The following is a 15,306-nucleotide window of genomic DNA, read 5'->3' as shown; positions in this document are numbered from 1 at the left end:
AGTACGGTGCTCTGCGCACGGTAATTAGTAAGAGTTCAAACTATGAGCGTGTCAGGGATGTTTGTGACTTCCATAGGAGCTGTACACATGGCATTTGGTCCACAGCCTGAATTTTTTTCTTCCAACGTTGCACCCAGAGACAAAGCCCCCTCTGCCGCCGTGGCCACTTGCCTTTAAACGGCCCTACTCTGAGAATGTGGCTCATAAAGGTAGCGTGCTTCATACACACACATGAGCACACAGTGAGGTCTTTCTTTAGATGAACTCAAAGCACTTAATGGTTTTGGTTTCCTCCCGCTCCACCGGACAGAGTGGCGGGGAGTGGGTAAGTATTTTTCATTGAGGGAGGAGATACGATTCCATCAAGTCGGCCAAGGTGAGGAGCCTTGAGCTCCTGAGGGGTGGGGACTATCATGGCCCTGTGCTGTCATTCAGCTGACCCCCTAACTGGCTGGGACGGCAGCGGTCCTCAACAGGTTTCCACCTTCCCTGGAGAGAGGGAGGGTAGAGGAGGAGGAGACAACAGAGTGGGGTTCTTACACTATTCCGTGCTTCAGCTGGCACAGTTAACTCGCTGAAGGAGGGAATGTAATAGTTACTATTGTTGCTATTATTGTCTTATTCATTAAGGACTTACTATGTGCCAATCACCGTACTGAGTGCTTCGGTAGATAAAAGATAATCAGGTCGGACACAGTCCCTGCTCCACACAGGGCTCGCAGTTTTAACAGGAGGGAGAACAGGTATTGGATCCCCACTTTGCAGATGAGGAAACTGAGCCCCAGAGAAATCAAGGGGCGCTTGCCCCAGTTTGTAGAGCGGGAACTGGAACCCAGGTCCTCTGTCTTCCAGGTCTGTGTTTTCCAGTAGACCCCACGGCGCGTGTGTGTGTGTGTGTGTGTGTGTGTGTGTGTGTGTGTGTGTGTGTGTACACACGTACACATGTTGGGAGACGGTATCATAGGGTCCAGCTCTGGAGTATGCAGTGAGCAGTGCTTTTGGCGAGGAGGCCACAGTAGTTTGAGGGAGAACAGTGTAATGGGTGCCACCTTAGGGAAGCTGCTGGAAGGATGGAAAGCGGTGGGAAGGGTTATTTTCCTCCCTTAGGTGTTTCTCTCTCCTTTCCTGCCTCATAGTCATCTTTTGCATTCTCCTCTGGGTTCCATAATTTTTATTACCCCTGGCCTGACCAGGGATGTATATCAGCTGGAAAATGACTGGAGATGTGGTTTGGGGTCTCTTGCTACTTCTCCACCCCTCTTCTCCATCCCCCTTCCCTCCTCCACTGAGGTCTCTGGTTGGACAAAGCGATCGAGGACATGGGATTAATTGTCTACTTCCCCATTCCTGCCGTTTAGGCTCTAAGGGCTACAAGAACCGGGCCCCTCCCTGTTCACCCGAGCAGGGGGGTGAGGGACGGGAGAGTCTAGAAGCGGTGGAATTCCATGGCACGGTAGAAGCGGGGTCCCTTGGGGATGCCAACCTGTGACGGCTTTCCGCTGGGCTCTCCCCTAGTCCTGTGGCATCTCTTTCCTCTCCTGGGACCAGATGGTACCATGAGAAAAGGAACTGAAACGCTTCTAGTTACCTGGTTGTGCACCCTGGAAACCCATAATGCCTGTTCCTTGCTTTTTGTGTGCTCTCCTTCCTGCGTGGGTGCGGTGTGGATGTGTGCATGCATGCGGGAGGGCATGCATGCGGGAGGGGAGGTTGGGGGGACAGGAAGCTGCCCCATTGAGGCCCCTGCCCTGCTTTAAATTTCCATCAGCTGGGCTGGGAGGGAGGAGCTGACGAAGGCACACCCCCTCCTAGGGCTTTCTTGCTGGCCCCAGACCCAGGCCGGGCTGCAGCCCTCAGGCTCAGCCATGTTCTGCAAGCATTTTGCTTTGCAAGTGCTCAAGATGGCTCGGGAGGAGGAGGAGGAGGCATCGGTTCCGTACAGATCCTGCTCCCGCCTGCTTTAGCCAGAGGGGTCTCAGGACCCCAGAAGGCTGGGACCAGCCTGCTTCTCTCAGAATGGCACAGAGACCATTTGTTCTTAGCCTAGGTGAGTAGCGAGGACTTCTGTGTGGCTGCCACTCCCTGGATCACTCTCCGGATCACCTGGCCAGCTCACGGCCGGAGGGGTGGGGCCCGTCCCCTGGCTCTGGTGTGATTGGGACGAGAGGATATGGTGGCGTTCTCTTCCCATATTTAGGGGTGTCAATAAAAAAAAAACAAGGGAGATGCCAAGGGAAGTCAGCTCCAGCCGAGGTGGGATCTGTGACTGGAGTGGTGAAGCCGAAAGCAGCCAAATTTGATGGGTTCCTGGCGGGGGGCTTGTAAATATGATCATTCGGTCATATTGATTGAGCGCTTACCGTGTGCAGAGCACCTTACTGAGCACTTGGGAGACTACAGCATAACAGAGTCGGTAGACGTGTTCCCTGCCTACAATGAGCTTACAGTCTAGAGCGGGAGCCAGGCATTAACATAAATAAATTAGGGGTATATATGTAAGTGCTCTGGTACTGAGGGAGGGGTGGATAAAGTGTGCAAATCCTAGTGCAAGGGTGACACAGGAGTGGGAGAAGAGAAAATGAGGGCTTAGTAAGCCTGGGAAAATCCATTGCTGAGCGAGGGCAGGTCCTACATCTGAGAGGAGCACCCCAGCCAGAGCACGCCAGGCCTGGCGGACGCGACACTTTGTGTTCCCCTGGGAAATTGGGCTGAAGCAGGGCCTGGCAAGCTTTGTAAGGTGTTAGTGATCGTGGGGTGGAGGTGGGGAAGGAAGAGTGGGAAACCCTTTTTCTGGAGGAAAGAGAAAAGCAACAGGCGGGTTTGTGCCTCCTCTTGGTTTTAACTCTAGCTGGCAGGTTTTGTTCCTCGCCAAAATTGGATTTTGCAGAGTGCCCCCTTAGCCTGCCTTTCCTGGGATCTGTTGTAACCACTCCTGTCTGTTTCTCAGGTGGTTTTATCGGGCAGTGCCGGGGGGCTGGGTAGGCGATAAAGTTATGACCTCACGTTGGAGAGAAGGCTCACGATTCTCACTTCATTTTTACGCCTAAATGAAGCTTCAAGCCTTGTGGGTTGTCGCCGATGCCTATGGAACAGCCTGGTGTCACCTGGGCACTTGAAACTATTGGAAGTCTGGCACAGGTCCCTGGCTCCCCCTGAAAACCCCATCACCTTTGAGCAGGTCATTGAGTTTGTAAGGCCCGGGAGGACTGAATATGACACCAAGCTGGGGGACAGGGAGCCAGTGAAGTAGCCGCCTTGGGAGAGGGGAGAGTAAGAGGCACCCAAGACCCACCAGTCCCCACCACACTGCAGACACAACTGTCCTTTGTTGCACTGATTAATATATTTGTGAGTGTGTGTGCTCGTTCTGAAGCTTATCTCAGAACCATGATATCTCGACCCCGTATGGAGTGCTAACACCCAGAGAATAAAACTCTTTGGTACTGAGGGAAGGAGGTTCTAGAACGGGCTGCTCCTCTGTACCATCTGAAACTGAGGTACCACTAGGACTTAGTTTCCCACCTTCCTGGGCATTGATTTGAGAACCAAAAAAATAAAAAATTGTGGCTGTTAGATGTCCAATCTCTGCAACCCAGTAAGAGCGGGGCTGCATCTGAGGCAGCCAAGCCAGTTGGTTTGGCCTGGCTGTTTCACAGTGAAAGACCTACTGGCCGCCTCATGCATTAGACTATACGTCTCTAACAGGACCTCCCCAGCCGTTTAAAGTCTCATGGCTTGTGACTTCTCTCACGTACCGGTATGCCATCTCCAACACTGTGTGCACACACATATGCACACTAAGGCAGGCTGAGGAGCCAGGAAGGACGCTCCCGTTGGGAGAAATGTGGCTCAGGTCATGCAGTTGACAACCAAACCAAGACCTGCATGACCTTGATTCAGCTGAAAAGCGTAAAATAGCTATGTATTACTGATGCCCCATTGTACTGAAACACTGCTTGCAGCAGCCCCTTGATCCTCTCGGTCTGGGTCTGATGTGGGGAAACAGAGGCACAGAGGTGAGCGGAAGAGCAAGGTCACAGGAGGCCGGCTGCCCAGCGGGGCCGGGCTTCTTCTTCTTTCTAGGTCGGGCATGGCCTCGAGGTTTCTAAGCAGGAGGGTATTGCAGTGCCTAAAGCTGTTAGGTTCCACAGTGGGCTGTTTGCTGGCCTTTCTTTCTATATTCCCTTGCTTTGGAAAAGGTCCCTGTGTACTCAAGAATTTCGCTTAGGGGAGCGATAGCCATTTTTCATTGAAAGGGGTTGGGTCACTTCCAACAGGGCCAAAGCTCTTTGACTGGAAAACTACCGAGGGGAGGCTGTGCTTTTCTCTCCCTGATGGTCTGCGACCTGAAGATTTGACCTGAAGCGAGCCTCCATCAGCCGGTAATATTTATTGAGCACCTACTCTGCATCGTGGACCGTACCCATCACTCAGAGTAGGCAGGAGAATTAGTAGGCATGGATCCCTGTCCTCAAGGGGCTGATAGTCAAGCAGGGAAGATGATCCCAAAATAAATGGAAGTAGTTGAGTAAAAAGAAATGGGCTGAAGCGCTTAAATGCAGGAAAAGTAGTGAAACGACAAGTTGACGAGATGGAACCAGGGAAGGCCTCCCGGAGCCGATGTGATTTCAGAAAGGCTTTGAAGGTGGCAGAGAAGTGTAGAGGAGGGGGCCTGTGTGACTGGGCAAGCTGCTTACCCTGTCTGGTTTTTAGGGTTCCACCTAGAATAGTGGGGTGGTGGTGGGAATATCTTCTTTGTAGCCCATATAGGTGCCTGCAAGGAAAATGCTAGCTTGGGTTTAAAAACCAACAACACCTAAAGGCATAAAGAGTGGCACAGGCTGCGTAAGCAGAATCCTGTCTTGGTGTACTGTTCTCTCTCCGGTCAGCAGTTGGATTTCCTTCATTCTCGAATTGGCACGGTCATCTTCAGTGGCTCTGGTCAGTGAACTCAACAGTAGGTTCATTCCCCTAGTCTTTTCCATAAACTCTCCTGGGCCAGACTGCTTGTTTTACCATCGACTGTGCTTTTCTCTCTCTTCCTCTTTCCCTCTCCCTCCCTCCTCCTCCCCTCCTCTATATATACATATGTGTGTGCGCATCCCCTACAGATGTACCATATGTCAGGGCTACTTGCAGGCTGTTTTCATGCAAGCACCAAGAGAGGAACTCTGGTGACACCTACCCAGCTGTGGCTAGGGCAAGACCAATTCTCGAGGCCCACTAGCATCCCGGGAGTGCTAATTTGGGTGTCCCTTGGAGCAGATGGGACCAATACTGGGCATAAGGACTAGTCTATAAATTGCACAGCAAGTTAGTTGGCATGGTTGTGCCCGTGTGGCTCATCTTGGGTGTCTGTTTCTGTAAGCTTAAAGTTGGAATCTCTTGTGCTTTCATTTGTCAAAGTGCCTAGTGAGTTGGAAGCTTCCTGGGGGCCGATTCTCCTTGAGGGCGTGCGTTGCTTTAGCAGGCAGATTAACCCAGCCAGCTTGTGAGACATGGTGGCCACTGTAGATGATGACAGTAACGGTGGTATTTAAGTGCTTATTCTGTGCCAAGCGCTGTGCTGAGTGCTGGGGTGGGCCAAGCACAGTCCCTTTCCCTCATTGTTGGGCTCACAGACTGAGAAGGGGAATCAGATATTGAATCTCCATTGCATACAGAGATTTCGAGTGACTTGCCCAGGGTTCCACAGCAGGCAGGAGGCAGAGCTGGGATTAGAACCCAGGTCCTCTGACTCCTAGGCTGGTGTACTTTCCACTAGGCCAGGCTGCTTCCCAACTAGATCTTGGCCCTTTGGGAGGCCACTCTTCCCATGCAGGATTTGAGCCCAGGTGTGGGGGTTTCTCATGGGACAGTGTGGTGCGGTGGTGCCCTGGTTGCCCTTTATCCTCTTGGTGCTGTAGAACTTGTCCCAGAAGCTCAAACCACATTATAATGAGATTGGGATCCGTGTAGGGGACACTTGGGAATTTCATTTGCTCTTCTAAAGCCAACCTACTCACCGGAGCTTGCTCTCATCAATCCCACCATCGACCTCTGCTCACATCTTCCCTCAGGCCTGGAACTCCTGCTGCCTTTTTCATAGCTGACAGTCCACCACCCTCTCCATTGCAGAGCCCTCTGAAATCGCATCTCCAAGATGCCTTTTCTAACTAACCCCACATTTCCCCACCCTACTACCTTTCCCTTCTGCATCGTCTATTCACTTGGATCCCTACCCCTTAAGAACTTTGATACTCAGTCCACCTCCATAGCATTTGTATGTACTCGGCCATTTCACTTGTACTTCGTATACTCTACTGTTTCCCCTGTCTGTAATTTATTTTAATGGGTGTCTGCTGCTGTAGACTATGAGCTGCTTGAGGGCAGGGATCGCTGTAGACTATGAGCTGCTTGAGGGCAGGGATCTTGTCTACCAACTGTATTGTGATGTACTCTCCCGAGTTCTTTGGTATAGTGATTTGCACACAGTAAACCCTCAGTATCATTGATCTAATTTTCAGCGTAATGTAACTGGACATTTATGCCATCTCCTTTCCCCTTCCTGCGTACACTCCCAAATGTATTATTAGGGTATTTGTTAAGCACTTACTATGTGCCAGGCATTGTAATAACGACGTCATTTGTACTAAGGGCTGAGGCAGGTACAAGCAAATGGGGATGGACTCAGTCCCTGTCCGACGTGGGGCTCACAGTCTTGATCCCCATTTTATAGATAAGGCACAGAGAGTGAAGTGTCTTGCCCAAGGTCACGCAGCAGAGAAATGACAGAACCGGGTTTAGAACCCATGACCACTGAACTCCAAGGCCAGTGCTCTTTCCACCATGCCACGCTGCCGACACGTTCTGCCCTCGGCGGGCCGATACTCCTGGCATCGCCAGCTGTCGGGGACTGGGAGAGCAAAGCATGCCTGCACCATTGACTCTTATCACAGATGGGCCTCCACGCCCAGATAGATTAAGAACTAGTCAAATTTTTGACTCGATGCTTTTGTCACAAGTAAGTGCCCTGCCCTGAGAGTGCCATGTAGGGTTATCAGTGGGACTGTCTGCATTTTAGGAACTTGGGTTGGCCAGGGAGCAAGCCTTGGGTGCTGTGTCCTTCCTGGAAGGCCCAGCCAGGTCAGCTGCCAACCCTGCCATGGCTAGTGGAGGAAGCTGGGGTGGGGACGAGACAGTGTAGACTTACGTCCTGCTCATGTACAATTTTAGAGGTGTGCGTTTCCAGGTCCCGAGCTCCCGATTTGGGGCCAGGCGGCTCCGGCAGCTCACCGGCGCTTTAGTGCCAATCGCCACCAACGGGAAGGCGGAGAGCGTTCCGGGATTCTGGCCTCCCGGGGTGGCATGCTCCATTCTCAAAGGCACCGGTCCGGGGGGGTGCCCTGCTTTCCAAAGAGTGGTCACCTTTTCCTGTGGGTTTGTTGAAATCGATCCTCCCCAACCTCCCTCGATTGCGGCCCGAGTCGGGGTGTTCCGAGATAATACCTGGGCCGAAGCTGGTTAACTTTGGCTTGTGTTGGGCCCGGAGAGGGATTGGTTGGCTCTCCTTTGGAGGCGGGACAGTGGGTGGCCCCTCGGTGGCTGCCATTATGAGACTAAATATAACCCGAGTGTGCTTTCATAAGGACCGGATTTTTGGGTCACGTGACCCATCTTTATCCTCCCTGGCAGGCAGTCAGGTGGAGGATCGGGATAGCCTTGTGGGTAATGATTAACGGCTAATTAGCTTTTCACAAGAACCTTTCTGGGGTCTGGGAGGATGACCTGGGGCTCTGGGGGGGAAGAGTGGAGATTGACTCTTACTTCGACTCTTACTTTGGTCCTGGTGAGGGGGCCGGGGCGATGGTGGGGAGGAAGAGGAGGGACATGGTCATTGCTAAATATAGAAGGACAGAGCCTTCACATGGCCGGGCGGGCCTTGGAGTCATGTGATTGCCTCTCCCTAGCAATCCCTCCCCCCCTCCTCAGGCTGCCCGTCAGTGTTCCCGGATCCGGACACGATCACCCGTCTGCCCTGTCTGCTTCCAGCACGGGAGGGGAAGATGGTTTGACCTTTGAGTCTTTTTGCTCGCTCTCTTTATCCAGCCCCTCGCGCTCCTGCTCGCTTTTGCCCCCGCCCTTTTACCCATTCCTTCCCCCTTCATTCTCGTTGCCCACCCTGGGGGTTTGCCTCATGCGGTGGGATCGGTTGATGCTGGGACAAGGCAGAGGAGGCGGGTCTCGGTGGCTAAGGTGAAAGGTCCCGGGGGTTTTACATGGTGTGTCCTCTTTGCCTTCTCCTTTGCCGGGGCGGGGGGGGGGGGGGGGGGTTTGGGATTGCATGGCTGCTTTCGTACTTGGCTCCACCTCCTCCTCCTCCCCCGGCAACCTGCCTTCCCTCACCCCTTAGGGACAGCTGAAAAAACACTTTGCTTTTCACAAGCGCTGCCACCCTTGCCTTCAGCCTGATGGATGGTCGCAGCTGGAAGGTCCTAGAGTGTCGTTCGGCTGGGTGTGAAACTGGTCGCTCCCTCTCCTCTCTTCACCTTGCCGCCTGTACCTTTCCTGCACTCTGTCCCGTGTGGGGTACTCCCAGCAGGTGACCCGGACAGGAGGCTACAGAGGCTACCCTTAAATTAGGCTTCCTGTGCCGGGGCCAAGGGGCTCGTGCTACTTATAGGGAACAGTGCGGGCCGAGCGAAACGGCTCTGAGTGGCCGGGACTGACTAGGTGGGGACTGCTTCCTCCTATCCTCACTCTTAGGGCAGATCATGAAGGAGCAACTTGGCGACTGGGGAAGAGGGCGGGTGGGACTCGAGCCCCCAGTTTTCTGGGTGACCTTGAGAGGGTCCGGACCATCTCTGCCCCCGGTGAGCTCCAGGGCGACCGTAGTCCTCGCCGAAGCCCCGGCTGGATCGAAGACTGATCCCCGGCCAGGGCTAGCGGGCTTTTAAACTCTGTGGGATGGAGTTGGAGTTAGTTTCTCTTGGGGGAAGAGAGGACGGGGGAGCAAATGCAGCAGTCAGGAGTTTGATTTATTCCTGAATAGCAGACAGGAACGAGTGTGTAAGTGCCCAGGGAGATGGCTCCAGACCTCCAGTTGTGTCCCACTCCAGTCATGGCCGGCGGTGGCCCGCCCACCGATAGGCATCACCCACCTTCCACCGGCCCAGGTGAGAAGAGGTTGTTACTGTAAATTACTGGCTCCGGTACACGTGGATCACTTGCACCTTTGTTTGTGAAGACAGCCCCTTAAGACGTGTGGATAGTCTAGGCCGAAGTCGGTGTGGAGCTCTCAATTTGGAGGATTTGCCAAATGGGTTGCCCGTCTAAGGTGACTCTGGGGTGCCGGGGTGCTGCCCTTAGCCCAGGTAGGGCTAGGGTTTTCTGTGAGCGAGCCCGCTGCAGGGTCAGAGCATGCCAGGAGCACGGGGGAAATGGCAGAAGCCTGTTTTGGCGTGGGGCTTGTTCTGGGTCAGATGAGCTGGCAGGGGAAGGGTGGTATTGCTGGAATTGGCTCGTCTACTTCTCCCTCGTCCTCCTTCCCAGCTCCCCTGACTCTGTTACCTCTAGGTCTAAATCTCTCCGTTCCTGTCTTCTGACCCTGGAGTCCTGCCCTTATTAAACCAGAGAGCCAGGGCATGTGTGTTGAAATGCTGAACTTTTTCTTCTTTTCCCCCCTCCCCCCTCTGCCTCCCAGCCAAAGCAGCTTCTGGGACAAGCAATCCATAGCTCTCCCTTGGAGGAGGGTTGATTTCCGAGCTGAAGAATCTTGGCTCTGTTCTCTCTCAGAACTGGAGCTGAGTTTCCACCTCCCACCAGAGCCATATGGCTCTGGGTTGGAATGAGGGGCTTTTCATGCTCAGAGCCCCCCAACTCCTATGTCTCCCTGTCCCTTCCCCTATTGCTGCCGTGCTACTGGATGGGCAAGGAGGAGTCTGTTTTGTCCAATCACAAGCCATTCTTACTGCTTGCAATAATTGGGTGGGCGATGCTAAAACATCTTCTACTCACTCTTGAGTTTGATGCGGGGGTGAGGAAAAGGAGGGTGTGAAGGTGGGGGCTGTTAGGGGTCTAGGTTTAGGAGGCCAGTTAGCTTGTACACCCCTTGAGGGCAGGGGTTACCTAAGCCCAGTCATCAGTCAGTCAATGGTATTTGAGTTCTTACTTTGCAGATCACTGTACCAAGTGCTTGGGAAAGTACAACACAACAAAGTTAGTAGACAGGATCCCTGCCCACAAGGAGCTTACAGTCTACAGGGGATCCACAGACCCTTAGATAACCACTAGGTATTGTGTGGGGTGATCTTTTCTCTCCCCACGTGTCCGTCCGATTAGACCAGTTACCTCTTCTGTGAAATGGGGATGAAAGCTGTGAGTCCCGTGTGGGACGTGGACTGTGGATTTTTTTTTATCTAAGATATTTGTCACACCAGATGCCAGGTACTGTACTAAGCGCCGGGGTAAATACAAGCTCATCAGATTGGACACAGTCCATGTCCCACATGGGGCTCACGGTCTTCATCCCCATTTTATAAGTGAGGTAACAGGCTCAGAGGAGTGAAGTGACTTGCCCAAGTTCACCCAGCAAAGTGGCGTAGCGGAGATTAGAACCCGGGTCCTTCTGACTCCAAGGCTCATGTTCTATCCAATAGGCCACTCTGCTTCCCCTGTGACTAACCTGATTAGCTTGTGTCTACCCCAGCACTTAGTACACTGCCTGGCACATAGTAAGCAGTAAATGTATACATATATATAATATATATATATATATATATGTATATTAGAGAGCACGCGAGTGCAAGGGTAAGTACACGTACACACAAACATGGCAGCAGTGTGGCTAGCTGTTGTCAAGAAGTCCCCTTTTTTGGCCCAAAGGGATGCCGGGTCAGGTGGCCATCACCACCCTGTCGGCCTGAATTGCAGGTTTCTGCCTCCTTGACGAATGTTAGCCTGGCGGCCCAAGGATGGGGGCGGGGAATCTAAAGTCTGAAGTGGACTTTGGCCTTGACTAAGCTAACGGTTGGGGAGGAAGGAAGGAATCGGATCCGCTTGGCATTTTAAGGGGGACTCTCTCCCAAGTCAGCTTTGAATTTGCAACACGAACACAGGGCATCTGAATTTGGATGGAGGCTAGACCGATCCTTCCCCTAGTTCCCCAAATAGTCATACCTTCCTGAAAACCCATCTCGTTGGACTAACCGAGCTCCCCGGGCCCCATTGTCTCAGCTCGCCCAGGTTTCAATAACGGACCAGGCGTTTGGGTAATTGGCATTCGATTGTACTTGAGAACAGACATTGTCATGTATGTTAATTTGTCCCCTTTTTTTCATTCCTCCAAAAAGATGACTGCCAAAACTGGGAGGAGGAAAAAAAGACTGCAAACTTCTGTGAAACTTCCCCCGGTGCTGGGAGCCCCCATGCTGCTGGTTAGTGCTCTGGAGAGGGAACTGGGAACAAGGAGCGTTGGTGGAGAGGGAAAGGTGAAGGGGCGGCCAGGTCCGAGCCCTCCGGGTCTCGTCAGGTTGGAGACGAGGCCTTCCGTCTTGGGGGCAGGGAGGCGGTAGGGTGGGGGGTGGCGGGGGAGGGCTACCAGACGTGTCCAGCGCCTTCCCTTATGGGTGGCGGTGGCCTCGGAGGACTCTCGGGACTCTTAGACCATCACAGGGCACCCCTGAAAGCACAACCCAAGGCCAAGGTCCGTCCTTACTAAGCCCCTCCAGCCAGGCACAGAGCCCACTGGGGGTCCGTCCGTTCGGGTTCCCGAGGTCTGTGGGCAGAGGGAACCAAGCTTGGGGGTTCTCCGGGCCAAGACATGGGAATCAGGCACATGCCGCAGGGGAAGACCTAGTAAACTGTCCCGAAAAGTCACGCCTCATCGGGGCAGAAAGCCAGAGGAGAGCCAGGGAGGTGATGTCACTTGTCTCAGAGCTGTCACACCTAAATTGTTCCAGCAATGTGTTATAGGTGTTACGAGGTCCATGCCTGACACGGCGTTGGAGTGGTCTTCGGGGTTTGGAAAGCAGGCAAGGAAAACCCATTCATCCCCTCTGTACAGAGTGAGGAGGGAGCCCCGGGAAGGAAGACTGTAGAAAGGAGAGTCCGACCAAAACAGGATCAGCGTCTGATTCAGGTCCTTGAAAATTCACGTCTCTGAACCCAGTTGGGTGGCGTGATCACGAACCAGCACCTGTCCGGTATCGGTCCGTTCCCTCGCCTTCCCCTTTCACCCACTGCCCCCGATCATTTGATCTCTCCTCAGTTCAGACAGCTGACCGTTCGGAACATCCATTTTCTAGTCGAGCATTGGAACTTCCCTAGGGGTACGAGTTGCCCATTTGAACCGATAGAAACTTAGCTGCGGTCCGGGGGGTTTTAAGTGCTCCGGTCAAATCTGCCGTAGATTTATTTTTAGAAGCCCATCGTCTGAGATCGTAGGTCCTGGAGGGGCAGGATCTCTCCACCCTGCTCACTCAGGGTGGTTCGTGTCCCCTCCAAGGTTGCTCGAAGGCGGCCTTCACTGGCCTTATTTACTTAAAGCGGGGGCCAGAGCTTGGCCGGGAGGAGGGAGGCCGGGAGGCCGTCGGCATCTATCTGTGGCTCCCTCCTCCCTCAGCTGCCGGCACCCCGCCCCGTCCCCTCAGGAGCGGCTCTATCAAAGCCGGCAGTGTGTGGGGCTGGGTGCCTCTGGGCGGGGTTCTTCTTTCCCTCCCCCCAGGCAGGCTGGCATCTTGTGCTGCTGGTTTTTCTCTTGACCCTGCGTCCCGCTGACGTGCACCTCCAAACAGTCAGTAACCCCATTTGCTCACAGTCCTGCCGGCGTACCGGGAGTGGGTGGGTGGGTGTGCGTGCGCGCACACGTGTGTGCGCACGGGATTAAAACACAGAAGACTGAATGCGGCAGCTTTCTGGGTAGACATGCCGGAGCGCCTTTCCTCCGGTAAGGAATAATAATAATAGTATTAAGTGCTTACTATGTGCCTTTCCTCCGGTAAGGAAGAATAATAACAATAATAATAATAATAGTATTAAGTGCTTACTATGTGCCAGGCACTGTTCTAAGCGCCAGGGGTAGGTACTAGATAATCGGGTTGGACGAAGTCCTTGTCTCAAATAGGGCTCACAGTCTTAACCCCCATTTTACACATGGAACTGTGGGCCAGTGAAGTGACTTGCCCAAGGTCACACAGCAGACAAGTGGTAGAGCCAGTATTAAAACCCACGACCTTCTGATTCACTGGGCCACGCTGCTTCGCTATTGGCAGTGCCCCCTGGGATCCCTTGGGCCTGTCCCTCTGGGACCTTCAGCGTAGCGTGCATGGGGGGCCCAGTGACCTGCTTGGGATTAAAAACTATCCCGCTGCGGGTGTACAGAGTGAACAATCAGTGGTACTTTTTGAGCACTTAACCGTGTGCGGAGCACGGCACTAAAGCACTTGGGAGAGTACAGTGCAACAGGGTTGATAGCAGTGTTGTGTGCCTGCAGTGAGCTTGCAGTCTAGACAGGGAGACCGTCATTAATGTAAATAAAGTTTGGATATGCACAGAAGTGTTGTGGGGCTGAAAGTGGGGTGAATAAAAAGAGCCTCCTGAATCGAGCCCATTCCCCTTTCCAAGCCGGACTGGAGGACCCAGCGTGCGCTTAGTACAGTGCTCTGCACATAGTAAGCGCTCAATAAATACGATTGATGATGTACTTTGGGCTGATATTTAATTTCACGTGACCTGTTCGCTGCTTGCCCACGGGCCTTAGCCGGCCCACACGGTCTCCCGTGACCTCCCTTCTGCTCTGAGGAAAGCAGAAATGTTCTTTCTCGTGTGTTCTCTGGGTGTGCTTTCTGGGATTTAAATCTCCACCCTGCATTCCGACTGGGCAGAGAAGGTAGAGGAAGTGGGTGGGGAGGGAACGAGTTTCCTACCTCTGGGTCTCCCCATGCTGCCTTTTTTCCCCCCCTTCTAACTCCTGCATAAGTGAGTCAGCATTGCATGGGATTTCCAGGGGTCCTGGCCTCAGCCCCGCAGTCAGACCCCCTTGTCCCTGCTTCCCGAAAGGAGATAATCGGAAGCTTGTCTCTCTTCCAACTCTCCCAAGACCTCCAATCTCCTCCCCCCAGCCTGCCCTCGATAGTTTTCACACCAGTCACTTTGGCTGTGGTGAGCACTGCCCAAATGACATCTGTGGTTTGCGCAGGGTTAGAACTGTGGCTTTTTCCCTCGTGGTACCGAGGCCAGCCTGTGTGTCGGCCTGACCGAGGTAGTCAACGGTGCAGGAAAGGGACTAGTGAGAGAGAGGATGGCTTTTTTTTAAGGAAAAGGAAAAAAGTCTCCCCGGCTGCCGCCTCCCTGAGACCTCTCCCAATTAGTCAGTGGTGCTTATCGAGCCCTTGTCTTGCAGGGTTCTGAACTAAGCTGGTAGGCACGATCCCTCCCCTCAAGGAACTTACAATCTCGTGACCTCGACTCCTCGGGAAAGGGAGATTGACCGGTCGAGGCCCGTGTCCAGGTTCTGCCTGGTAGTCTGTGCCGAGAGGCGAGTTGGAAAGATAAAAGATTAGTTGACCGGGCAGCCGGTCCTGCCTTGCTGTGTGTGGAGGGCAGCTCCCGTAGTTGGCCGTGGGTTAGGGCAGCAGGCTTCCAAAGGTGCCAGAGCTCGCAGACAGCATTCCCTGGCCCGGACGGCCTTCCTAAAGGGCCCGTTGAACCCGGCTTGCCCTGCAGCAAACCGCACCCAGTGGTGGACGTTCCCAATCAGAAGCCGGTCCCAGCCTTGTCGTGGAATCTCAGTTAAATCTCCCAACTCCTTCCCAGACTTCCTCCCCGTGGCAGTAACACGGTGGGCCAAAACACCAGGTAGACTCAGCACAAAGAGGCATAGCCACGCTCCTCTCCTCTCTTTGGTGCCATTTAGCAGCTGAAATCCAAGGACGGTGGTTTCGTGTGTCTGTGGAGCGTGCATGCACGCGTGCTTTCTCTCTCCTCTCTCTCTCATATGTTTTGCGTGACAGGAGTGTGGAGTTGGCAAGTAGTAAGGTTTGGGAAGGGAATGGGAGGATGACCATAACTCTAGACTGTCAGCTCCTTGAGAAGCAGTGTGGCTCAGTGGAAAGAGCACGGGCTTTGGAGTTCTGACTCCGCCACATGTCTGCTGTGTGATCTTGGGCAAGTCACTTAACTTCTCTGGGCCTCAGTTACCTCACCTGTAAAATGGGGATGAAGACTGTGAGCCCCACGTGGGACAACTTGATCACCCTGTATCCTCCCCAGCGCTTAGAACAGTGCTTTGCACACAGTAAGCGCTTAATAAATGCCAATTATTATTAT

General features: G+C 53.5%; 1 protein-coding gene across 1 annotated transcript in view; it reads left to right on the top strand.

Annotated features, from left to right (window-relative positions):
- The window catches only part of LARP1 (La ribonucleoprotein 1, translational regulator), a 50,408-nt gene that overhangs the window by 20,472 nt on the left and 14,630 nt on the right, over positions 1–15,306 (top strand). The window contains 1 exon segment of the mRNA XM_038740603.1: positions 11,331–11,414. Within this exon segment, the coding sequence (XP_038596531.1) occupies positions 11,331–11,414 (84 nt within the window).

Source organism: Tachyglossus aculeatus, chromosome X1, assembly GCF_015852505.1.
Source record: "Tachyglossus aculeatus isolate mTacAcu1 chromosome X1, mTacAcu1.pri, whole genome shotgun sequence".
NCBI classification, from domain to species: domain Eukaryota; kingdom Metazoa; phylum Chordata; class Mammalia; order Monotremata; family Tachyglossidae; genus Tachyglossus; species Tachyglossus aculeatus.
Note: the sequence above shows the minus strand (reverse complement) of the source record. Positions and strands in the feature narration are given on the sequence as shown.